At 45.4% G+C, this 15,737-nt stretch overlaps 2 protein-coding genes across 3 annotated transcripts in view; one reads left to right on the plus strand and one right to left on the minus strand.

Annotated features, from left to right (window-relative positions):
• Window positions 1–15,737, minus strand: part of TMEM132B (transmembrane protein 132B) — a 309,468-nt gene that overhangs the window by 157,092 nt on the left and 136,639 nt on the right. For both annotated transcript variants that reach the window (XM_075996440.1, XM_012782143.3), the window contains exon 2: window positions 12,605–13,496. In XM_075996440.1, the coding sequence (XP_075852555.1) occupies window positions 12,605–13,496 (892 nt within the window). The remainder of the gene's footprint in view (window positions 1–12,604; window positions 13,497–15,737) is intronic.
• UBC (ubiquitin C) overlaps window positions 1–15,737 on the plus strand; it is a 423,461-nt gene that overhangs the window by 95,520 nt on the left and 312,204 nt on the right. The gene's annotated exons all lie outside the window — the stretch shown is intronic.

A 15,737-nucleotide genomic window follows, 5' to 3' on the forward strand; every position in this document is an offset into this window, starting at 1 on the left:
AGGGGCCAGCCCTGCAGGGGTGTGAGGAAAGGGCATTCCAGGCAGGGAGAACAAAGGAAATGCCCTGAGACGGGAGCAAGCGTGCTGGGCTCCAGGAGCCCAGAGAACGTGGCTGTGCTGCGGGAACGCGGTGGGAGAAGACGTGTGGGAGAGTGAGTGGCGCTCCAGGAACATCCGGCTTGGCCCTTTGCTCATTTCACCCCTGCGCCCTCAGGCCACGATCAAGACCACTGCAAATTTACAGCAGGAAAGCTGTCTTTCTACTCCTCACCTGCCTTTCTCCTTTTGACCCAATCAGGATTTCAAACACTTTGCGTAAAGTACCACCAACGGCGATCCTAACCACCGCGAAACGGGCGTCTTTATTTCTACTCCTTTCCTTGGGAAAAACATCTCTTAACATTGATCCTGACATTGCAACCCCAAGGGCAGGCAAAAAGCTCCTTTGGCTAAACCCAACAGGACACAAGAACTGGAAAAGGTTTTGATTTCCCATTGAGAGGGAAACCGCCAATATATTTATTAAGTACCAGGTGCAACTGCATGGCCGTAAGTGAAGAAAAATCATTACTTGGGACCCTGGAGGTAAGTGGTAAGTTTTCTTATTCTGGGTTTCAGATTTAATTCAACTCAGGGGATGCTTTATGAGCTCTAACAGACGGCCAGTCCTAGCCGGGGACACAGACTCCGCCAAGTCAGCAGTCCCTGTCTGCAAGAAGCTCATAATCAGAGAGATTGACACAAATTCAGTTAATTACAATATACTGGGATAGAAGAGTGCATGTTGAGTTTCTTGCAGAAAGTTTTATGGATTTAGACCACCCAGATAGGACAAAATGCAATTAAAAATTATATCTAACCTTAAAATGTAGACTACATAATTCATTACCATCTTCTTTCCTGGTTTTAAGTGATTTTTTTTTTTCTGGAATCTTCTGCCTAAATGACAGTGAGTGAGTCAACCTCACCATATTGGAGGTAGAAGATCATATTTTTATTTTTAATGAAACTAACAGAGATAAGTGGTATGCGGCACTTTCATTATATTAAAATAAAATCTGATGAAATTCTCACCAAACAATATTCCACTAGTCAAGATGAAAAGATCACACGGTGGAGTTTGCGTCTCTCGTTAGTGCAAATACTATCCCAACGAATTTTCCTAAAATTACTGTGCAAGTCATTGGTGGGCAACTACATAATGTTTAAGAGGTAACACTAAACTAGCTCCATGTAAACTACTTACATGCAACAGATCTGCTTTGCAAACAATTACTTATTTTTCTTCTAAATAAAATTCTCTACCACTCCAACGTGAGTACTAAAAGCAAGATGGCTGTGTAACTTGTCCTGGAAACCTGCAGGTACTCAGCAGAGTGTTTTCAGGCCCCTGAAATACAGCCCCACGTTACCACGGGGACTCGAGCTTCACTTCAGCATTTAAACATGCACAAGTTTCCCTCAGCTTTCAGGGGAAAGAATCCCCCTGATACCCCAGGTCCCCATTATACCCTCCTTCCTCCCTCCTCTTCCCTGACAAACACTGGAACAGCACTCAGAGCCATCGCCTTCCCTATTTCCATTGAATCACGTGTCAGACAATACTAACTGCTCACCCAGAATCCATTTTCCATTTCTTTCCCTATCGATAAAACCCTGATTTGGCCAAAAGGGGACAAAAAGCCCAGTTAAATACCTACAGTTCCCTACCTCACTACGATGGGCTTGGTTATAAGAACAGTTCTGGCCATTGGTGATAGTCAAAAGACATTGATTGACACCTCTGGAAATACTACCTAAAGAGGGGCAGATGCAGATGCACAAGGTTTTTTGTCCCTCTCTCTCCTTCCCTCCTTCCTTTTGAGTGAAACATAGATGTGATGACCACCACTGCAGCAACCATCTTGTGACAATGAGGGAAAGGCCAAGAGAATCCTAACATCCTTGCTGCTCTGACATCCTTGATCCACCAAACCAAGACCTACCTGTGGGCTTTCTTGCCTTTCCTAAATTATATCCCTGTCTTGGTGAGGTCAGTGTTCTTGAGGTTCTTACTGTGTGCAGCTGAACTTAACCCCTAACAGGGATTAACTTCCCACTCTTCCCCACACCCCCTCAATCTGGCTTTTATTCCCAGGAGTCCATTAAACATCTTATTAAAGTCACCAATGGCCTCCATATGTAAAATGCAGAGAATAATTTTCATTGCCCTTGCTTGATCTCTCATCAGCATCCTACCCTGTTGACCTTCCCTTGTTTTCAAACAGTCTCCTCTCTTGGCTTGTGTCATGTCATATTCTCTTGGTCTTTCTGCTACTTCTCTGGCTGTTCTGAGGACTCACCTTTGTCATTTATCAACTTACTAAATGTTGGAGTCCTTCAGGACTCATTTATAAGCTCTTTTTTCTTCTCGTGATTTTTACTGAAAAATAAAATCATCCTTTCCAAGGCTTCGATTATTATTATCAAACTGCCAGAGACACCTAAACTTGGATTTGCAGGCAAGACACAGGGAGAAGATGTTGTTACCTAAAAGCCCAGGACCTGGGGCCACCCAATGGGAGTTCAGTTCCTTGCAGGGTCTACTCCTGAGGAGCACACGCCCTGCTCCTCTGAGCCGAGGCTGCAGAGGAGACACAGCCTCTGACAGAGACCAGAGAAGACACAGCCTCTGACAGAGATGTACGGGGGAGCAGAACAGGAGGGAAGTAATCACCTGCTTTCTCTGCTCTCTCCCACCCCCCAGCCTTTCACTGCTGCCTCCCACTGGGCAAATCCATGCAATAAAAGGAAATCATGACTCCATACAAATGTAAATTAACCAAGTGAATAAGTTGAAAATTTGGTGAGCAATGGAGTGTTTATATAATGTCATAGTAACTCCCCACAAAATTCTTACTAACTACAAAGAGAAAAACAGCAACTTCACAATGGAAAATGCTGGCAGATACCACCTTAATTATGCAACTGAAGTGAACATCAGCAATGAGACAAATTAAAATCACGCACCACCTAATAGGATGCGATGAGGATGCAGCCTCATTTCCGTGTCATTCATGCAACAGATGTATAACCTGAATCTAAGCATGAGGACACAGCAGACAGACCCTAACTGAGAGACATTCTGCAAAATAACTGCAATTTTAAACGTGTCAAAATATAACATGTAGAGGTATAATTATAACAATAGCACAAATAATGGGGAGAGTGGCACTATACTATTGCACAATAACCACATTTTACCTAGAGTAATAAAATATTAATTCTAATTAGATAGTGATAAAGTTAAAGATATATTATTATGATCCCTAGAGCAATCACTTAAAAATGCAAAGAGAGACAGCTAAAAAGCCAATTAAAATATAATAAAATACTAAAATATATTTGATTAACACAATGGAAATAAAGAAAGAAGGAATAGAGGAACAAAAATAAGATGTGAGAAATAGAAAACAAATAGTAGACCTAATTCCAACAATATCAACAATTACATTAAATGTAAATGGACTAAATTTGCTTCTGGTGATGGCTGAGTGAGATCCTACAGGACAAGCTCTCCTGCAGATAACATCTACAAACGCTAGCAGTTCAAAGCAGCTGTCTGAAAGCACTTGAGCGTAAACAGAAACAGGCATATCATGGTAGGGAGTCCACACTCACTCAGAGAAGGATCACTCTTTCCCCCATTCTTGCTCCATTTAGCCTGGGTGATAATGTGGTAATCATTGTAGGGGACAGAAAAAGCACCACCAGTGGAAAAAATGCAGTTCAGGGTAGGGGGTAGGGAACCACAAGATGGAATCCCAGATGGCAGCTAAAGAGAGACAGAGAATGATGGAAGACAGAGAGAAAGAGACAGAGAGAGAGAGAGACAATGCTCAAATTCTGCCTGTCAATATCTCTGGTTGAACCTTTGAACCACATGTATGCAGATCAGTCTCAAAGCATCTCAACTGAAGACAAAAGATCTGTACTGAGACTGGATTTATAATCTAGGAAAGATTCATAATGTCCAAGATACAGTACAAAATTGCCCAAATTATGAAGATTTCAAGCAATAAAGCCCATTCAAGAGTGAAAAGATAATCAGCTGAAACCAACCCTAAGATATCAAAAATGTTAAAATTGCCAGAAAAAAAGATTTTAAAGGACTTGAAATAGGCAAATAAGCCAATCATAAAATGACAAATCCTGCATGGTTCCTCTGGTATGAGGTGTTTAAAAAAGTCAAACTTGTAGAAGTAGAGAGTAGAATGGTGTGTGCCAGGGGCTGGGGTGAGGGGGAATGGGGAGTTGCTATGCAATGGTATAGAGTTTCAGTCCTGCAAGATGAATGAGTTCTAGAGATCTGCTGTAGAATAGTGTGTATCTACTTAACACTACTGAACACTTTAAAATGTGCTAATAGAGTAGATTTCACATTATGTGATTTTTACCATAATAAAAAAATATATTATCCAGGACATATATAAAACCCCTTGGAGTTTCTTTTTTTAAAACCAATAGTCTGGATCATGCGAGATAAAATCACTGGGATAGACTCCAAAAGAAAAAAATGCATAGGCACAAGAGGAGCATAAATGAGGAATTGTGAGCTCAGCACCATGGATGTGACGGAGCCACAGCCCGCGAGTGTTTCAATAAGAAAGATGGTGCCCAGGCCCACGCAACCCTAAAAAGGGGAAGGAAAGGAGGGTGTTGAGGCTGGTTGCCGAGGTTAGCCAAGGTGGTGCACCAGCCACCTGCAGACAGGTAGCCCTGCGGCAAACACCCCATCCCCGAGAGCAGGTGCTGGCCAGCAGAGGCACCAGCTCAGTCTCTCCACCTGGAAAACTGACTTGAAAGACAATCCCTCCACCCACCTAGCGTGACTGCCAGGGTTAAAGCCACGACACAGCCATGTGTGGCTTGCTACAAACTAAGTGTCCACCAAGTTATTGGCCACCACCATAATGTAGGTATACTCCAGTTTTCCAAAGTTGTGACCTGAGACAAAGCCATCAGCACAGGTATAAATTTGCCTTTTGTACTCAGACTCCTCTGGAGCATCTGAAATTTACACTCGCTCCCTACCGACCTCCCTGGGAGCTCACAGACTCCAATACATTGGGGACAGAAAACAAGCCGGATTTGGAGTTAAGCACCATGTTCTCATTAGTGGAAACATGCTCACTAAACACAGCGGATAACATTTGGAAGTCACGTTAGCTAAGCACGCTGTGCAGGTTACAGTTTGTTCAGGAAGTAATCACCTGCCTCCACTTCCAAGCTCTACCAAAATCTCAACTCTAAGCTCTAGACTTGACCTGGGCTCCATGACTGCAGATTTCAGAGCATCTGTGTCCATGCAGAGTTTCCTCGAGAGAAATCGGAGTTTGATTCAGGAAAAGAAATTACTACAGCCTGGATTTTGGGTGCCACTTGGGGAATGCTCAAACAGGGTGCTGGCATTCTAAGTATAAAAATTAAGCATTAAGGTAAGATGATTAACATTCAAACTAGGGGACTGGTCTTTGAAGTGGGCTGACCTGGGTCTTTGAAGTGGGCTGACCTGGGTTGGCGTCCTGGTTCTGTCCTTTCTGGCTGCGTGACCCTAGGGCTACTAACCAAGCACTTCTGAGCCTGTTTCTTCATCCATCTCTGAATAGAGGAAACAGTCATCTCCAGAGCTGTCAAGAGGATGAGAGATGACAATGTACACAAGAATCTCCTGGGGACCCTGCGTGTGACAGGCTTACAATAGGCGGGAGCCGCTGCCAGGGACGAGCTGGGCACTGGGTGTGTCCCTGCCATGCATCGTGGAGGCAGCTTCCAGAATCTGCATAGATGCTGCTGAGACTGCACCAAGCATCACCGTCAAATTGCTGCCGGGCACTGCTCAGTACCTTCCCTCGTTATCCCACTCAGTCTTCACAGCCTTCCAGGAAGGCAGGTGCTTTTCCTGATCTCACTGAACCTAAGAGGAAGGCAAGGCTCAGAGAGGTCACACAGCCAGTGAGGAGGGGAGTTGAGATTTGACCCCAAGCCTCACTGATTGTGATTCTAATCACTTAGAAAACTTGCCTCTGAGAGCTTCCTGAGCACACCACATTCTTTGATCACACCACCCTACCAACACGCCCCCTCCCATTTTCCTTTAATTGATCCCAAACCTGTCCATCCTCCGCAGCCTCCTCCTCCTCCAGGAGGCCTGCCTGGTTTACCCCCATGAAGTGCACCAAGTTCCTTGATCTGACATCACTTCCTGCCCATGCCACTAGTGCAGGGGCTTGCACTGTGCATTGATAATTAACATTTTGGGTCAAACACAGCTCTCTCCTCAAAGCCTTCCAGATGCCAAGAACATGTAGACCACCTTCCTTCATTCAGCATCAGGGAGAACAAGTCCAGTGATGTCCAACATGATGCCTAATTGCTACGGGCTCACGTCTTTATATTGTTCACTAAAAAATAAAAATTAAGTTTTTAAAGAATTAAAGTTAGTTTTATTTAGAATCTTATTGAGGACTTCTAGTCCAGGAAGAGTCTTTTAGAAAGGTTTTGTCAGATGATTTTGAACCAGTGTTTTAGTTTATAGTTTACGTACAGGTCATGGGGGTTTGGTATCAAAGTTTGGGTATGAGAGTATACGCCTGGTCATAGGCTATAGAAGCCTAACCACTAACCCCGTCAGATGTTATCTTCTATGTAGGAAAAGGCAAGAGCTAGGACCATTTGTCTATTAAGGAATGCAGTGACTCAGGAGAGAGATGTGGGTGCCACGTGCCCCGTCCTGTTTTGTCTCTAAAGCATCCTTCCGGAGAGCTGCACGTCATCACAGAGTTTTGTGAAATTATGCTGGCAAGCAGAAATGAGCAAACATGGTTCTTACGTCTGCTACTTTGTCTCACAATGTGAATTCAAATAGGAGTGATTAGGAAGAGCCAAGATTCTTCTATAACATTCACTTCTCAGTCATTTATTTAGAAATTGCTGCATGCGAGGCAAGAATCGTCAATGGGTGCTAAAATTCATGGGCAAAGGGATGAAGCAAAACAGGATATGGGAATAATCTCAAAGAATCTCCCTAGATGTTACAATTACTAAATGCGAAGGGGGAAACAGCAACCGAACAGTGGAGAAACTGGGCAGATGCCATCAGGTACCTCCTGATACCATGCACCGAGGAGGACAGGGCACGTCACTGGCATCCCGCCCAAATATGTGCATCCTCAGTCCCATCAGGAGAAAACGTCAGACAAACCCAAATTGAGGGACATTCTCAAAAACACCTGGACAGCTGTCTTCAAAAGTGTTAAAGTCATAGACCAAAATAATAATAACAATAATAAGACTATGGAACGGAATTGAGGAAACAAAGAAGATACAACAACTGTGTGCTGTGTGGGATACCGGATTGGACCCCGGAGGAGAAAAGGGGTATTACCAGGACAGCCGGCACTGTGTAATATCTGCAGATGAGTTAAAGACATTATATCAATGTTAGCGTCCTGGTTTTGATACCCATACTGTATGTTAGCATTAGGGGAAGCTGAGGTTTTTGCAACTTTTCTATAAGTCGAAAGTGACTCCAAGACAAAAAGCTTAAAAAATTAAAAATAAGTGACATGAAATATAAATGTCTTGCATTCTTTTTCCTTCATGACAATATGTTAACTGCGTATATTGTTGTATATTTGTGTGTTTACTGTGTCCCTCCTTGAGAATGTGAACTTCAGGAGGGGTGGGAGCACAGGTGCTTTCTCTGGAAGGGAGGGAGGGAGGAGAAAAGCACAGGGTGTCACCAAAGGGGTGTGACACATAGTAAGTGGCCGCAAAACATTTATACAATCCATGGCAACTATGCAGAGCTGGGCACCCACCTGACAGCCGTTAGTTAGTTTTTCTGCCTCCAACCCAGGGATGGGGTAGACTGAGGCTGACCGGGAGGCGGGGGAGGGGAGCTGGGGCGGGGCTGAGCCTGGACTGTCTTCTCCATCCCATGGATGAGAAAGTCAACATCAGCCAGTTCCCCACAGCCGGACACGGGTCCTGGGTCTGCAGATGGTTCTGGTGATGCACAGATGTGGCCCTTAATAACACTGAGTGACACAGGGAGACACATGTCCCCTTCAGGTTCTTCTTTAAGCCTGTGACAACTTCCAAGAGAAAGTGTCAGTGTGGCCTGGCCTCTCCATAGCCCACGCTCTTCCTCCTTTACACGGAGAGCAGGCCACAGGTCCACGGCCTTCAGCAGGTGATGGGACCTACTTAGAACTTAATAGTGTGGTTTTTGTTGTGATTTATTTTATGTATTTTTTTTCTCACTCTGTCACCCAGGCCAGAGTGCCGTGGTGTCCGCCTAGCTCACAGCAACCTCAAACTCCTGAGTTCAAGCGATCCTCCTGCCTCAGCCTCTTGAGTAGCTAGAACTATAGGCGTGCGCCACTATGCCCAGCTAATTTGTCTATTTTTTAGAGACGTGCCCAGGCTGGTCTTGAACTTCTGAGCTCAAGTGATCCTCCCGCCTCAGCCTCCCAGAGTGATGGGATTACAGGTGTGAGCCACTGCTCCTGGCCTGTAATTTGTTTTTATAATACTCTTTCATATTAACAAGTAATTCATTTCTGTTTATAGTAGCAGATGGTAGGTTTCCTTTTTAAATGCATTTATATGAGTTTTAAAAAGTGATTTGATTTAAAGAAAAAAGTAAAAAAATCTGCACAGAAGGTAAATGTAACTGATTTAATGTATAAAGGTGACATATGGTGGTATCTGATATGACCAGAAAAACTCAAAGGTGGTGTGTGAGTGACTAACGTTTAGGATCACTGACACAGCCCGTTGTTTGATTAGAAGCGATGAATCAGTTCTCACGTTATAGGCGGAAGGAAACTTTTGTCACAACTGCATTCCCTTGGTGTCCTAATTGTCAATATTAATGAGACTCTTATCTATCTACATCATACAATCTTGATAATTCATACCCTTTATCTAGGAGCAGATGCCATAGAACACTGAATCCATTCATTCATTCATTCATTCTGCAAATATGTACTGAGCACTTACAATGTGCTAGACACTCTTCTAGATCCTTAGGAATCTAGGATTCTGCCCTTAGGTAACCCATCTGCTGGCAGGAAGAGGCAGACAATAAACAATGCTATCTGATGTCATGAAAGTAAATGATGAATCAGAGTAAGGCGGGGGGACAGAGAGGTGGGGGTGCCATGTTCAGCAGGGAGGTGAGGACGGTCCTCTGAGCTGGTGCAAAGGCACTGAAGTAGGAGCATGCCTGGGTCAGCGTGGCTGTGGCCGAGGGAAGGAGGGACAGTGACGGGAGATGAGCTCAAGGAGGTAATGGGGCGAGAGCAGGCAGGGCCTTGTGGACCAATATGAAGACCTTGACTTTTAAGCAAGAACCAACTGTAGGGGCAAAGTGGAGGCGGGGAGCCCTGTCAGGAGGCTCCTGTATGCGTCCAGCCCAGAGGGGATGCTGGCTGGACCTCGGTCACGGTGCTGGAGGTAGACAGAGCCTGGAGAGTTCAGAGGAAGAGCCCCAGGATTTGCTGTTGCTCAGCTGTGGGGTATCAGAGAACCAGGAGATTCGATCATGGTTATTGGGCTTGTGGCCTGAGCAAGAAGAAGGAGGGGGTGGCTTCCAAATTACATGAGAGCATCTGGACAGCCACAAAGTTGATTCTAGGGCATTAATTGTCCCCATGTATAGATAGGGAAACTGTGGCACAGAAAGGTTAAGTAACTTTCCCAATGTCACACAGCTGGTATGTGGCAGAGCCAGGATTCAAACCCAGGCAGTCTGGCTTCAGCCTCAGAGATATTATATTTGGAAAGCAGAAATGTTCATAATATTTCAAATTTTCTTCTGAATGTGACAAAGATCTATGCTGACTCCAGCCTGGCACTGACCTGGCCCCCTCTCTATGACCCTTTGCTGGAAGGTTTTCAAGGTACAGTGAGATTTAGATGCTAACGTTTCACGGAATCTATTTACAGTATTACAGAATAACCAATTCAACTTTTGTTCAAACTGGCCCCTCTACAACACGCTATCGGAAATAGCAATGTGGCACGTGGAAACGGTACACATCTGTCCCTTCCCCACGTGGCCCTGGCTCCGAAATTAGATCTCAGCACATCTTGTGCGCATTCCCGCTTTGATCCAGGACCTCATCTGAGCCAGAATGAAATATGTCACATTTCATTCATAAGAGACATGATTAAAACAGACAATCAGTTATGTTGGGAGATAACACATTTCCCTAGGCCTAAAAAAAAAAAGTATTTTAAGAGACTGAATATATTTAACTCAAACAGACAATAGCCAGATCATGAACAATGGGTCTCTGACCCGCCGCCTTGCAGCAACTAGTCCAGGAAATCCAACCACAACCTCTGCAGCGATCGGCCCAGAAGGGTCAGGACTCAGTCCCTGACTCCTGGCTTTTCTTTTTTGTTTCTGCTTCCAACTCAGAGCCAACCAGAGACAGCCAGGCACGCTCCCTAAGCCCATCACATGAGATGCCCGCTTCTGGTTAACCTGCCTCTAGCTCCCCAGGGCCGAAAGCCTCCAACCCAAGCACACCTGGGACCTTCCCTTTCCCCCACTCCTCTGCTTGCCTTTGAGTCTCTGCCAAACAGAGCGATGGAGGCCGACTCCCCTTCCACAGTAGGCTCTGAATAAATGTCCTCTGTTGTCTGTTGACAGAGTTTAATCAGTTGATTCATGTAAAGAACTTACAACGGGAGCTGGACCATCCTTGGTCCCCAGTGAATGTGACCTACTGCTACGTGCGCCCTTCCCAAGGCCAGCGGTGTCTTTCCCAGCCAGACCCGTGGCTTCCCTGACCATCTTTCTTTCCTGTCTTCTGACTTCTCATCCAACAAAGTTCTCACCACACCAGAGATAGCAAATAAGTTTAGTCTTATGTGTCTATAGCCATCACACCATTTATATAAAACAAGAGTTAAATCTATATTTCTTTATGAACATATATGTATGTAAATGCACATTTTTTTACTCCCAGAACTTTTTTTTTTAATTTCATTATTTCTTGGGAAAGGATCAGAATGTAGGAGGATTCAAGTGAAACATTCAGTTTATTTGGATTCTTTGAATCCTTTATATGAATAAATGCATGTATCATTTGTGTAAATTTGCTACCTGGTAATAGAAACCTACTTTAAATTCTAGCCATCTCCACAAGAAAAGTCTTCGGTTTCAGGTACCTTGGTGTCCTCCCTGTCCCCATAGGTCATATTTATTCTTAACTCTTTCCCCTTTTTTCAGGCTCTAACATTTATGAGACACTACTTCCCTAATGCCTCAGTACTGCCTTCTTGCCTTTTCAATTACCTACTAAGTATTTTTTTATACCTCGTTAACAGTTCTTTATATTAAATTCTTGCTTTTAATAGACTCTTGTGTTCTTAGTCTCCTGATTGGACTCTGCTCCCCCAATTTTGAACCATTCTTTCTCTGTCCCCAAATTCCAATCATCCTTCAAGATCCAGCTAAGAGGGAAACTTCTCTGCCCACTGAGGCACATGCCACCCTCATCCCTGAATTCCTGCAGACTTTGTAGTCTCTGTTACTCAAGTGCAAACATGATCACCTGTTGCAGGAGTTGGCAAACGATGGCCCGTGGGCCAAATTCAGCCCTCTGCCTGTTTTTGTCAATAAAGTTTTATTGGAGCACAAGCACACCCATTCATTTATGGCTGCCTTCATGCTACAACAGCGACCTGAGTAAGCACCAGAGAGATGATACGGCCCATGATGCCTACTTACCATCTGACCCTTTCCAGAAAACGTTCTCTGGCCCCTGGTCTATTATTTTGCATGGCTATATCACGTTTTGAGTTTCTCACTCCCCTGGACACTGAGAACTGCAGATCTCTCAGCACACGACAACTCCGTCCAAACCTCAGCTCCAGGGGACTTGACCAAACCCCAGCACGGCTTCCAGCAGCATAAGGCTGTTGCATAGGACGACCTCAGCCCCCTGAAAGTGCCTGCCTGAGAAAGCACAACGTGGCCGGGGGGACTTGCCGTTTGTTCCAGCCACCCACACCTGATGATTGGGCCCCTGACCTCCCTCTCTTAGAGCACTTACTGAAAGGAGCTTGTAACTGTAAATATGTGTCTCTTGCCACTAAGAAGCATCTCTCTCCAGGACCATTCTTGTGAAATATAATCATCAGTAAAGACAGAGCCTCTGTCTCCCAGCCTCTCTGGGAGGATCAAACCCTAACTCTGCTAACGGCTGGCGGGCTGGCGAGCAGTTGCAGCTGGCCCCACTGCATCCGCACTGACCCTTCCTTGGCGCTTTCACTTCTCTCACTCTACTGAGCGTCCCCTCCCCTCCCTCATCCTCCCTTTAAAACACTCAAATCGCCCCTGCACCCATCCATCGGAAGGGAGCTCACCTCTCTCCCTGCTGTCAGTAGTCACTGAACAACATCTGTTTTTGCAGCACTAGCTATGTGCAGCTGCGTTTATCTTTGGCGAGATTCAGCGAATGATCAACACCCATTCTATTAACTGACAGCTCATTACTCATTACTTTGTTTCCATCCCATCCAATCCGACAAAGCCTCTTACCTAAGCGTGAACTGGTCTGCCACAGAGCCACTGGTGAGAGAGACCAAAAAGGTGGCCGTGTCCCCTTCCCGGACTAGGTTCAGAGGTACTGAGATGACGACATTCTCATCCAAGCTCACCAGGGACCACTTCAGGTCATCCTGCGTCGGGTAGACCACCACGCTCCCGATCCTCTCGCGGGCAGGAAATGCCTGCTGGGGGCCCTCCTGGCCCGAGTGGATGTTGTTCTCCCACTTGCCTTCCTCCTCCAGTGGACACTGGCCGGCCTCGTCAGCCGGGTAGAGCGTGAAGAAGAGCTCCATGGCGGTGCCCCCCAGCAGGGCCGGGATCTCCTCCTCGGGCTCCAGGTCCAGGCCGGAGCTGAACCACTCGGGCAGCAGCTCCAGCTCAGCCACGCACAGCCCCGGGGCCCCTTGCAGCCGGCAGCTGGCGGCCACTTCCCTGGTCTCGGGGAAAGCAAACATCTTGACGCAGGGCAGATCTTCCGAGGGGTCGCTGTCATCCCAGCCCATGCCGGTGACGTAAAACAAGGTCTGCACTTTGGGTCTGTTGGAGTAGATGGAGCTGTCCAGGATGTGGGATTTCAATTTCCAGTTGAAGGGAAACTTCTCCATGTTTCCAAAGGGCGTAGGCATCACCAGGAACTCCCGGGGGATGGTCTTCTCCACCGAAAACGGGCCATAGCTGGCGTTGACAATGGGGGGGCTCCTGGCCCGGTAGATGAAGAAGGGCTCCACCCGTGCCTGCAGACTGGAGTTCCTGGTCAGGTCCTGGTTGGCTTCCTTGAGGAAGAAGGACTCCTCCGCGTTGGAGATGTGCAAGCTGGTGGGGAGGTAGGCCGGCAGCGAGGAGAACCTCTGCAGGCTGTCTGCCACCCCGCGACTCTCCATCACTGCACAAGAGAGGAAAGCAAAAGAACAATAAAGCCGTGTTCTGATGCACCCTGAGATCAACGCAGTGCAGTCTCACCCACTTCCCCACAGACCGCCCGCCGGCCACACCGTTCTTGCCCTGGGTCTCACCACAGCCAAAGTCCTGTAATTACATCAAGCACATTCCTCAGGATCTTCCCGGAACACCAGCCCAGGGTGGGAAGGGACCCGTTTGCCACTGACCCTGTAGTCCTTGGGCTGGTCAGTGACCTGCCGGGGGAAAAACATTGCTTCCTCCTGCAAAGCCCCAAACTCAGAGGATCGTGGTCCTCTGCGTCGTTAATCACCCCACAGAGAGTAGGTTGCACACCTACCGAGCCACCGATCGGGCAACGCACCGCCGAATGTGACACTGTAATGCTGCGTTACTTGGCATCTACGCTTGTCCCCATCACTCTTATATGGATGTCTACTTGGACATTGAAATGAGGGCGAAGCTATGGCTCAGGGTTCCCGCTTCTAGAAATCTCTCCCTCCAAATGACCAGTGAGAATTCACAAGATGTATCTACATGGGACGTCCGCCGCAGCATCGTTTAGAACTGCAACCAAACAAGCCTAAGAGCGAATGTGCGGGGCCAGAGGCCTGGGTTTGGGTCCTGACTCTGCCACGTCCTAACCTCGAGCAAGTCGCTGGACCTCTCTGTGCGCAAATGTCCTCATATAAAGTAGGATGTAAATATCAATTCTACCTTTTTGGGTTGTTGTAAGGACTAATGAGTTAATAAATATGACATGCCTACAACAGTGCTGGCACACAGAAATGCTCAATCAATATTTACCTGCTATTATTATTACTCTATATCATTTGACTTCACACTAAAGGTTGGTCAATAGGAGATTAAACTATATAAATGTTTTACAGTGAAATAGTAGGCAGCTGTAAAGAACACGAGATACAGATTTATGAATATAAATGAAAAGATGCCCACAGTATCTCATTAAGTACAAAAAAATTTTAAAGGTGTCATTTATGATCCTATTTGCGTAAAATTTTAAGATTCTATATATACATACATAAATGTATAAATATTTATGTTTGCGTGTCTATAGAAGCTGAAAGAGAAAGATTTTTGCCTTTTGTCATTTGTTTTTACTTTCTTTTAATATGTTACCACAGCCATATATTATTTTGTTAATTAAAATATATAACATGCTTAAACATGTACATGTGTATAAATGCATGTATATGTGTGTTTCTTAGCGTGTGCTGCTTTCAAATGCAAACTCACAGACAGTGAAGACCCAACAAGCTTTTTCAAAGTGAAGACAACCCACCAGGAACCTGGGTCAGCAAATCGGGCCAAGAATAGACAGAGATTTTTTTTTGTCTTGTCCTGAAATAAACCTCCACCACTGGAGTCCAGTTTTCCAACCAATGCAAGAAGAAAAGGGACCCAACAGTGGTATTTACCATGTTGCATCACTAGAGAAGGAAACTGCAAATAAATCCCACTCCATCGCCTCTGACTCCTGGTTTCACGTTTTCCTGTAGCCATTACAAATTCTGAAAAATATAGCTTTCTATTGATTTAAATATTTTTGGCCAGTTCAGGGCTGTTCTCAGTGAGCTCTCCTTTCCTCAAGGGTTACAAAATTGTAATTAGGAGACTGTGAGAAAGACACAGCCCACATAGGGGCTGATGCATCTTCCCTCCAAGAAGGCGTTCAGAAAGCAAGTTCCCCTCAACTGTCATCAACATGACCAGTCCCGTGTTAGATTTATTTCTGGAGGAGGATAATTGCCTATTCATCCCTCCAATTATTTCTCTAAATATATTTATTATTCACTTATTATGTTTCCAGTACTGTGGCATGTAAGCATAGCACAGGGACGAGACAGACATGGTTTCTGCCTCCCAAGGAACTGGCAAACTGTGCAGAGAACACAGCTAACATTCAGAAAGCAATTAGGAAATTGGACATTAAGACTCTTAAAAATATCCATCCCAGGAATTCAGCTAGGAATTTGTTCTAAGGAAATAATCAAGAGAACAAGAAGGAGATTAAGGTGCAAGTACGTTCATCACAACCATGATGCATAACAGCCACACCCTGGAAGCAACCCAAAAACTTGTCATTAGGGAAATTATTACATAAGTGATTAAAACCACGCTGTGTGTGATATTAAACTGCCATCAAAACCATGATTTCAACAAATCCATAGGGTCATAAGAAAACACATGTTAATTGAAAAAGAAG

Source organism: Microcebus murinus, chromosome 22 (genome assembly GCF_040939455.1).
Source record: "Microcebus murinus isolate Inina chromosome 22, M.murinus_Inina_mat1.0, whole genome shotgun sequence".
Lineage (NCBI taxonomy): Eukaryota > Metazoa > Chordata > Mammalia > Primates > Cheirogaleidae > Microcebus > Microcebus murinus.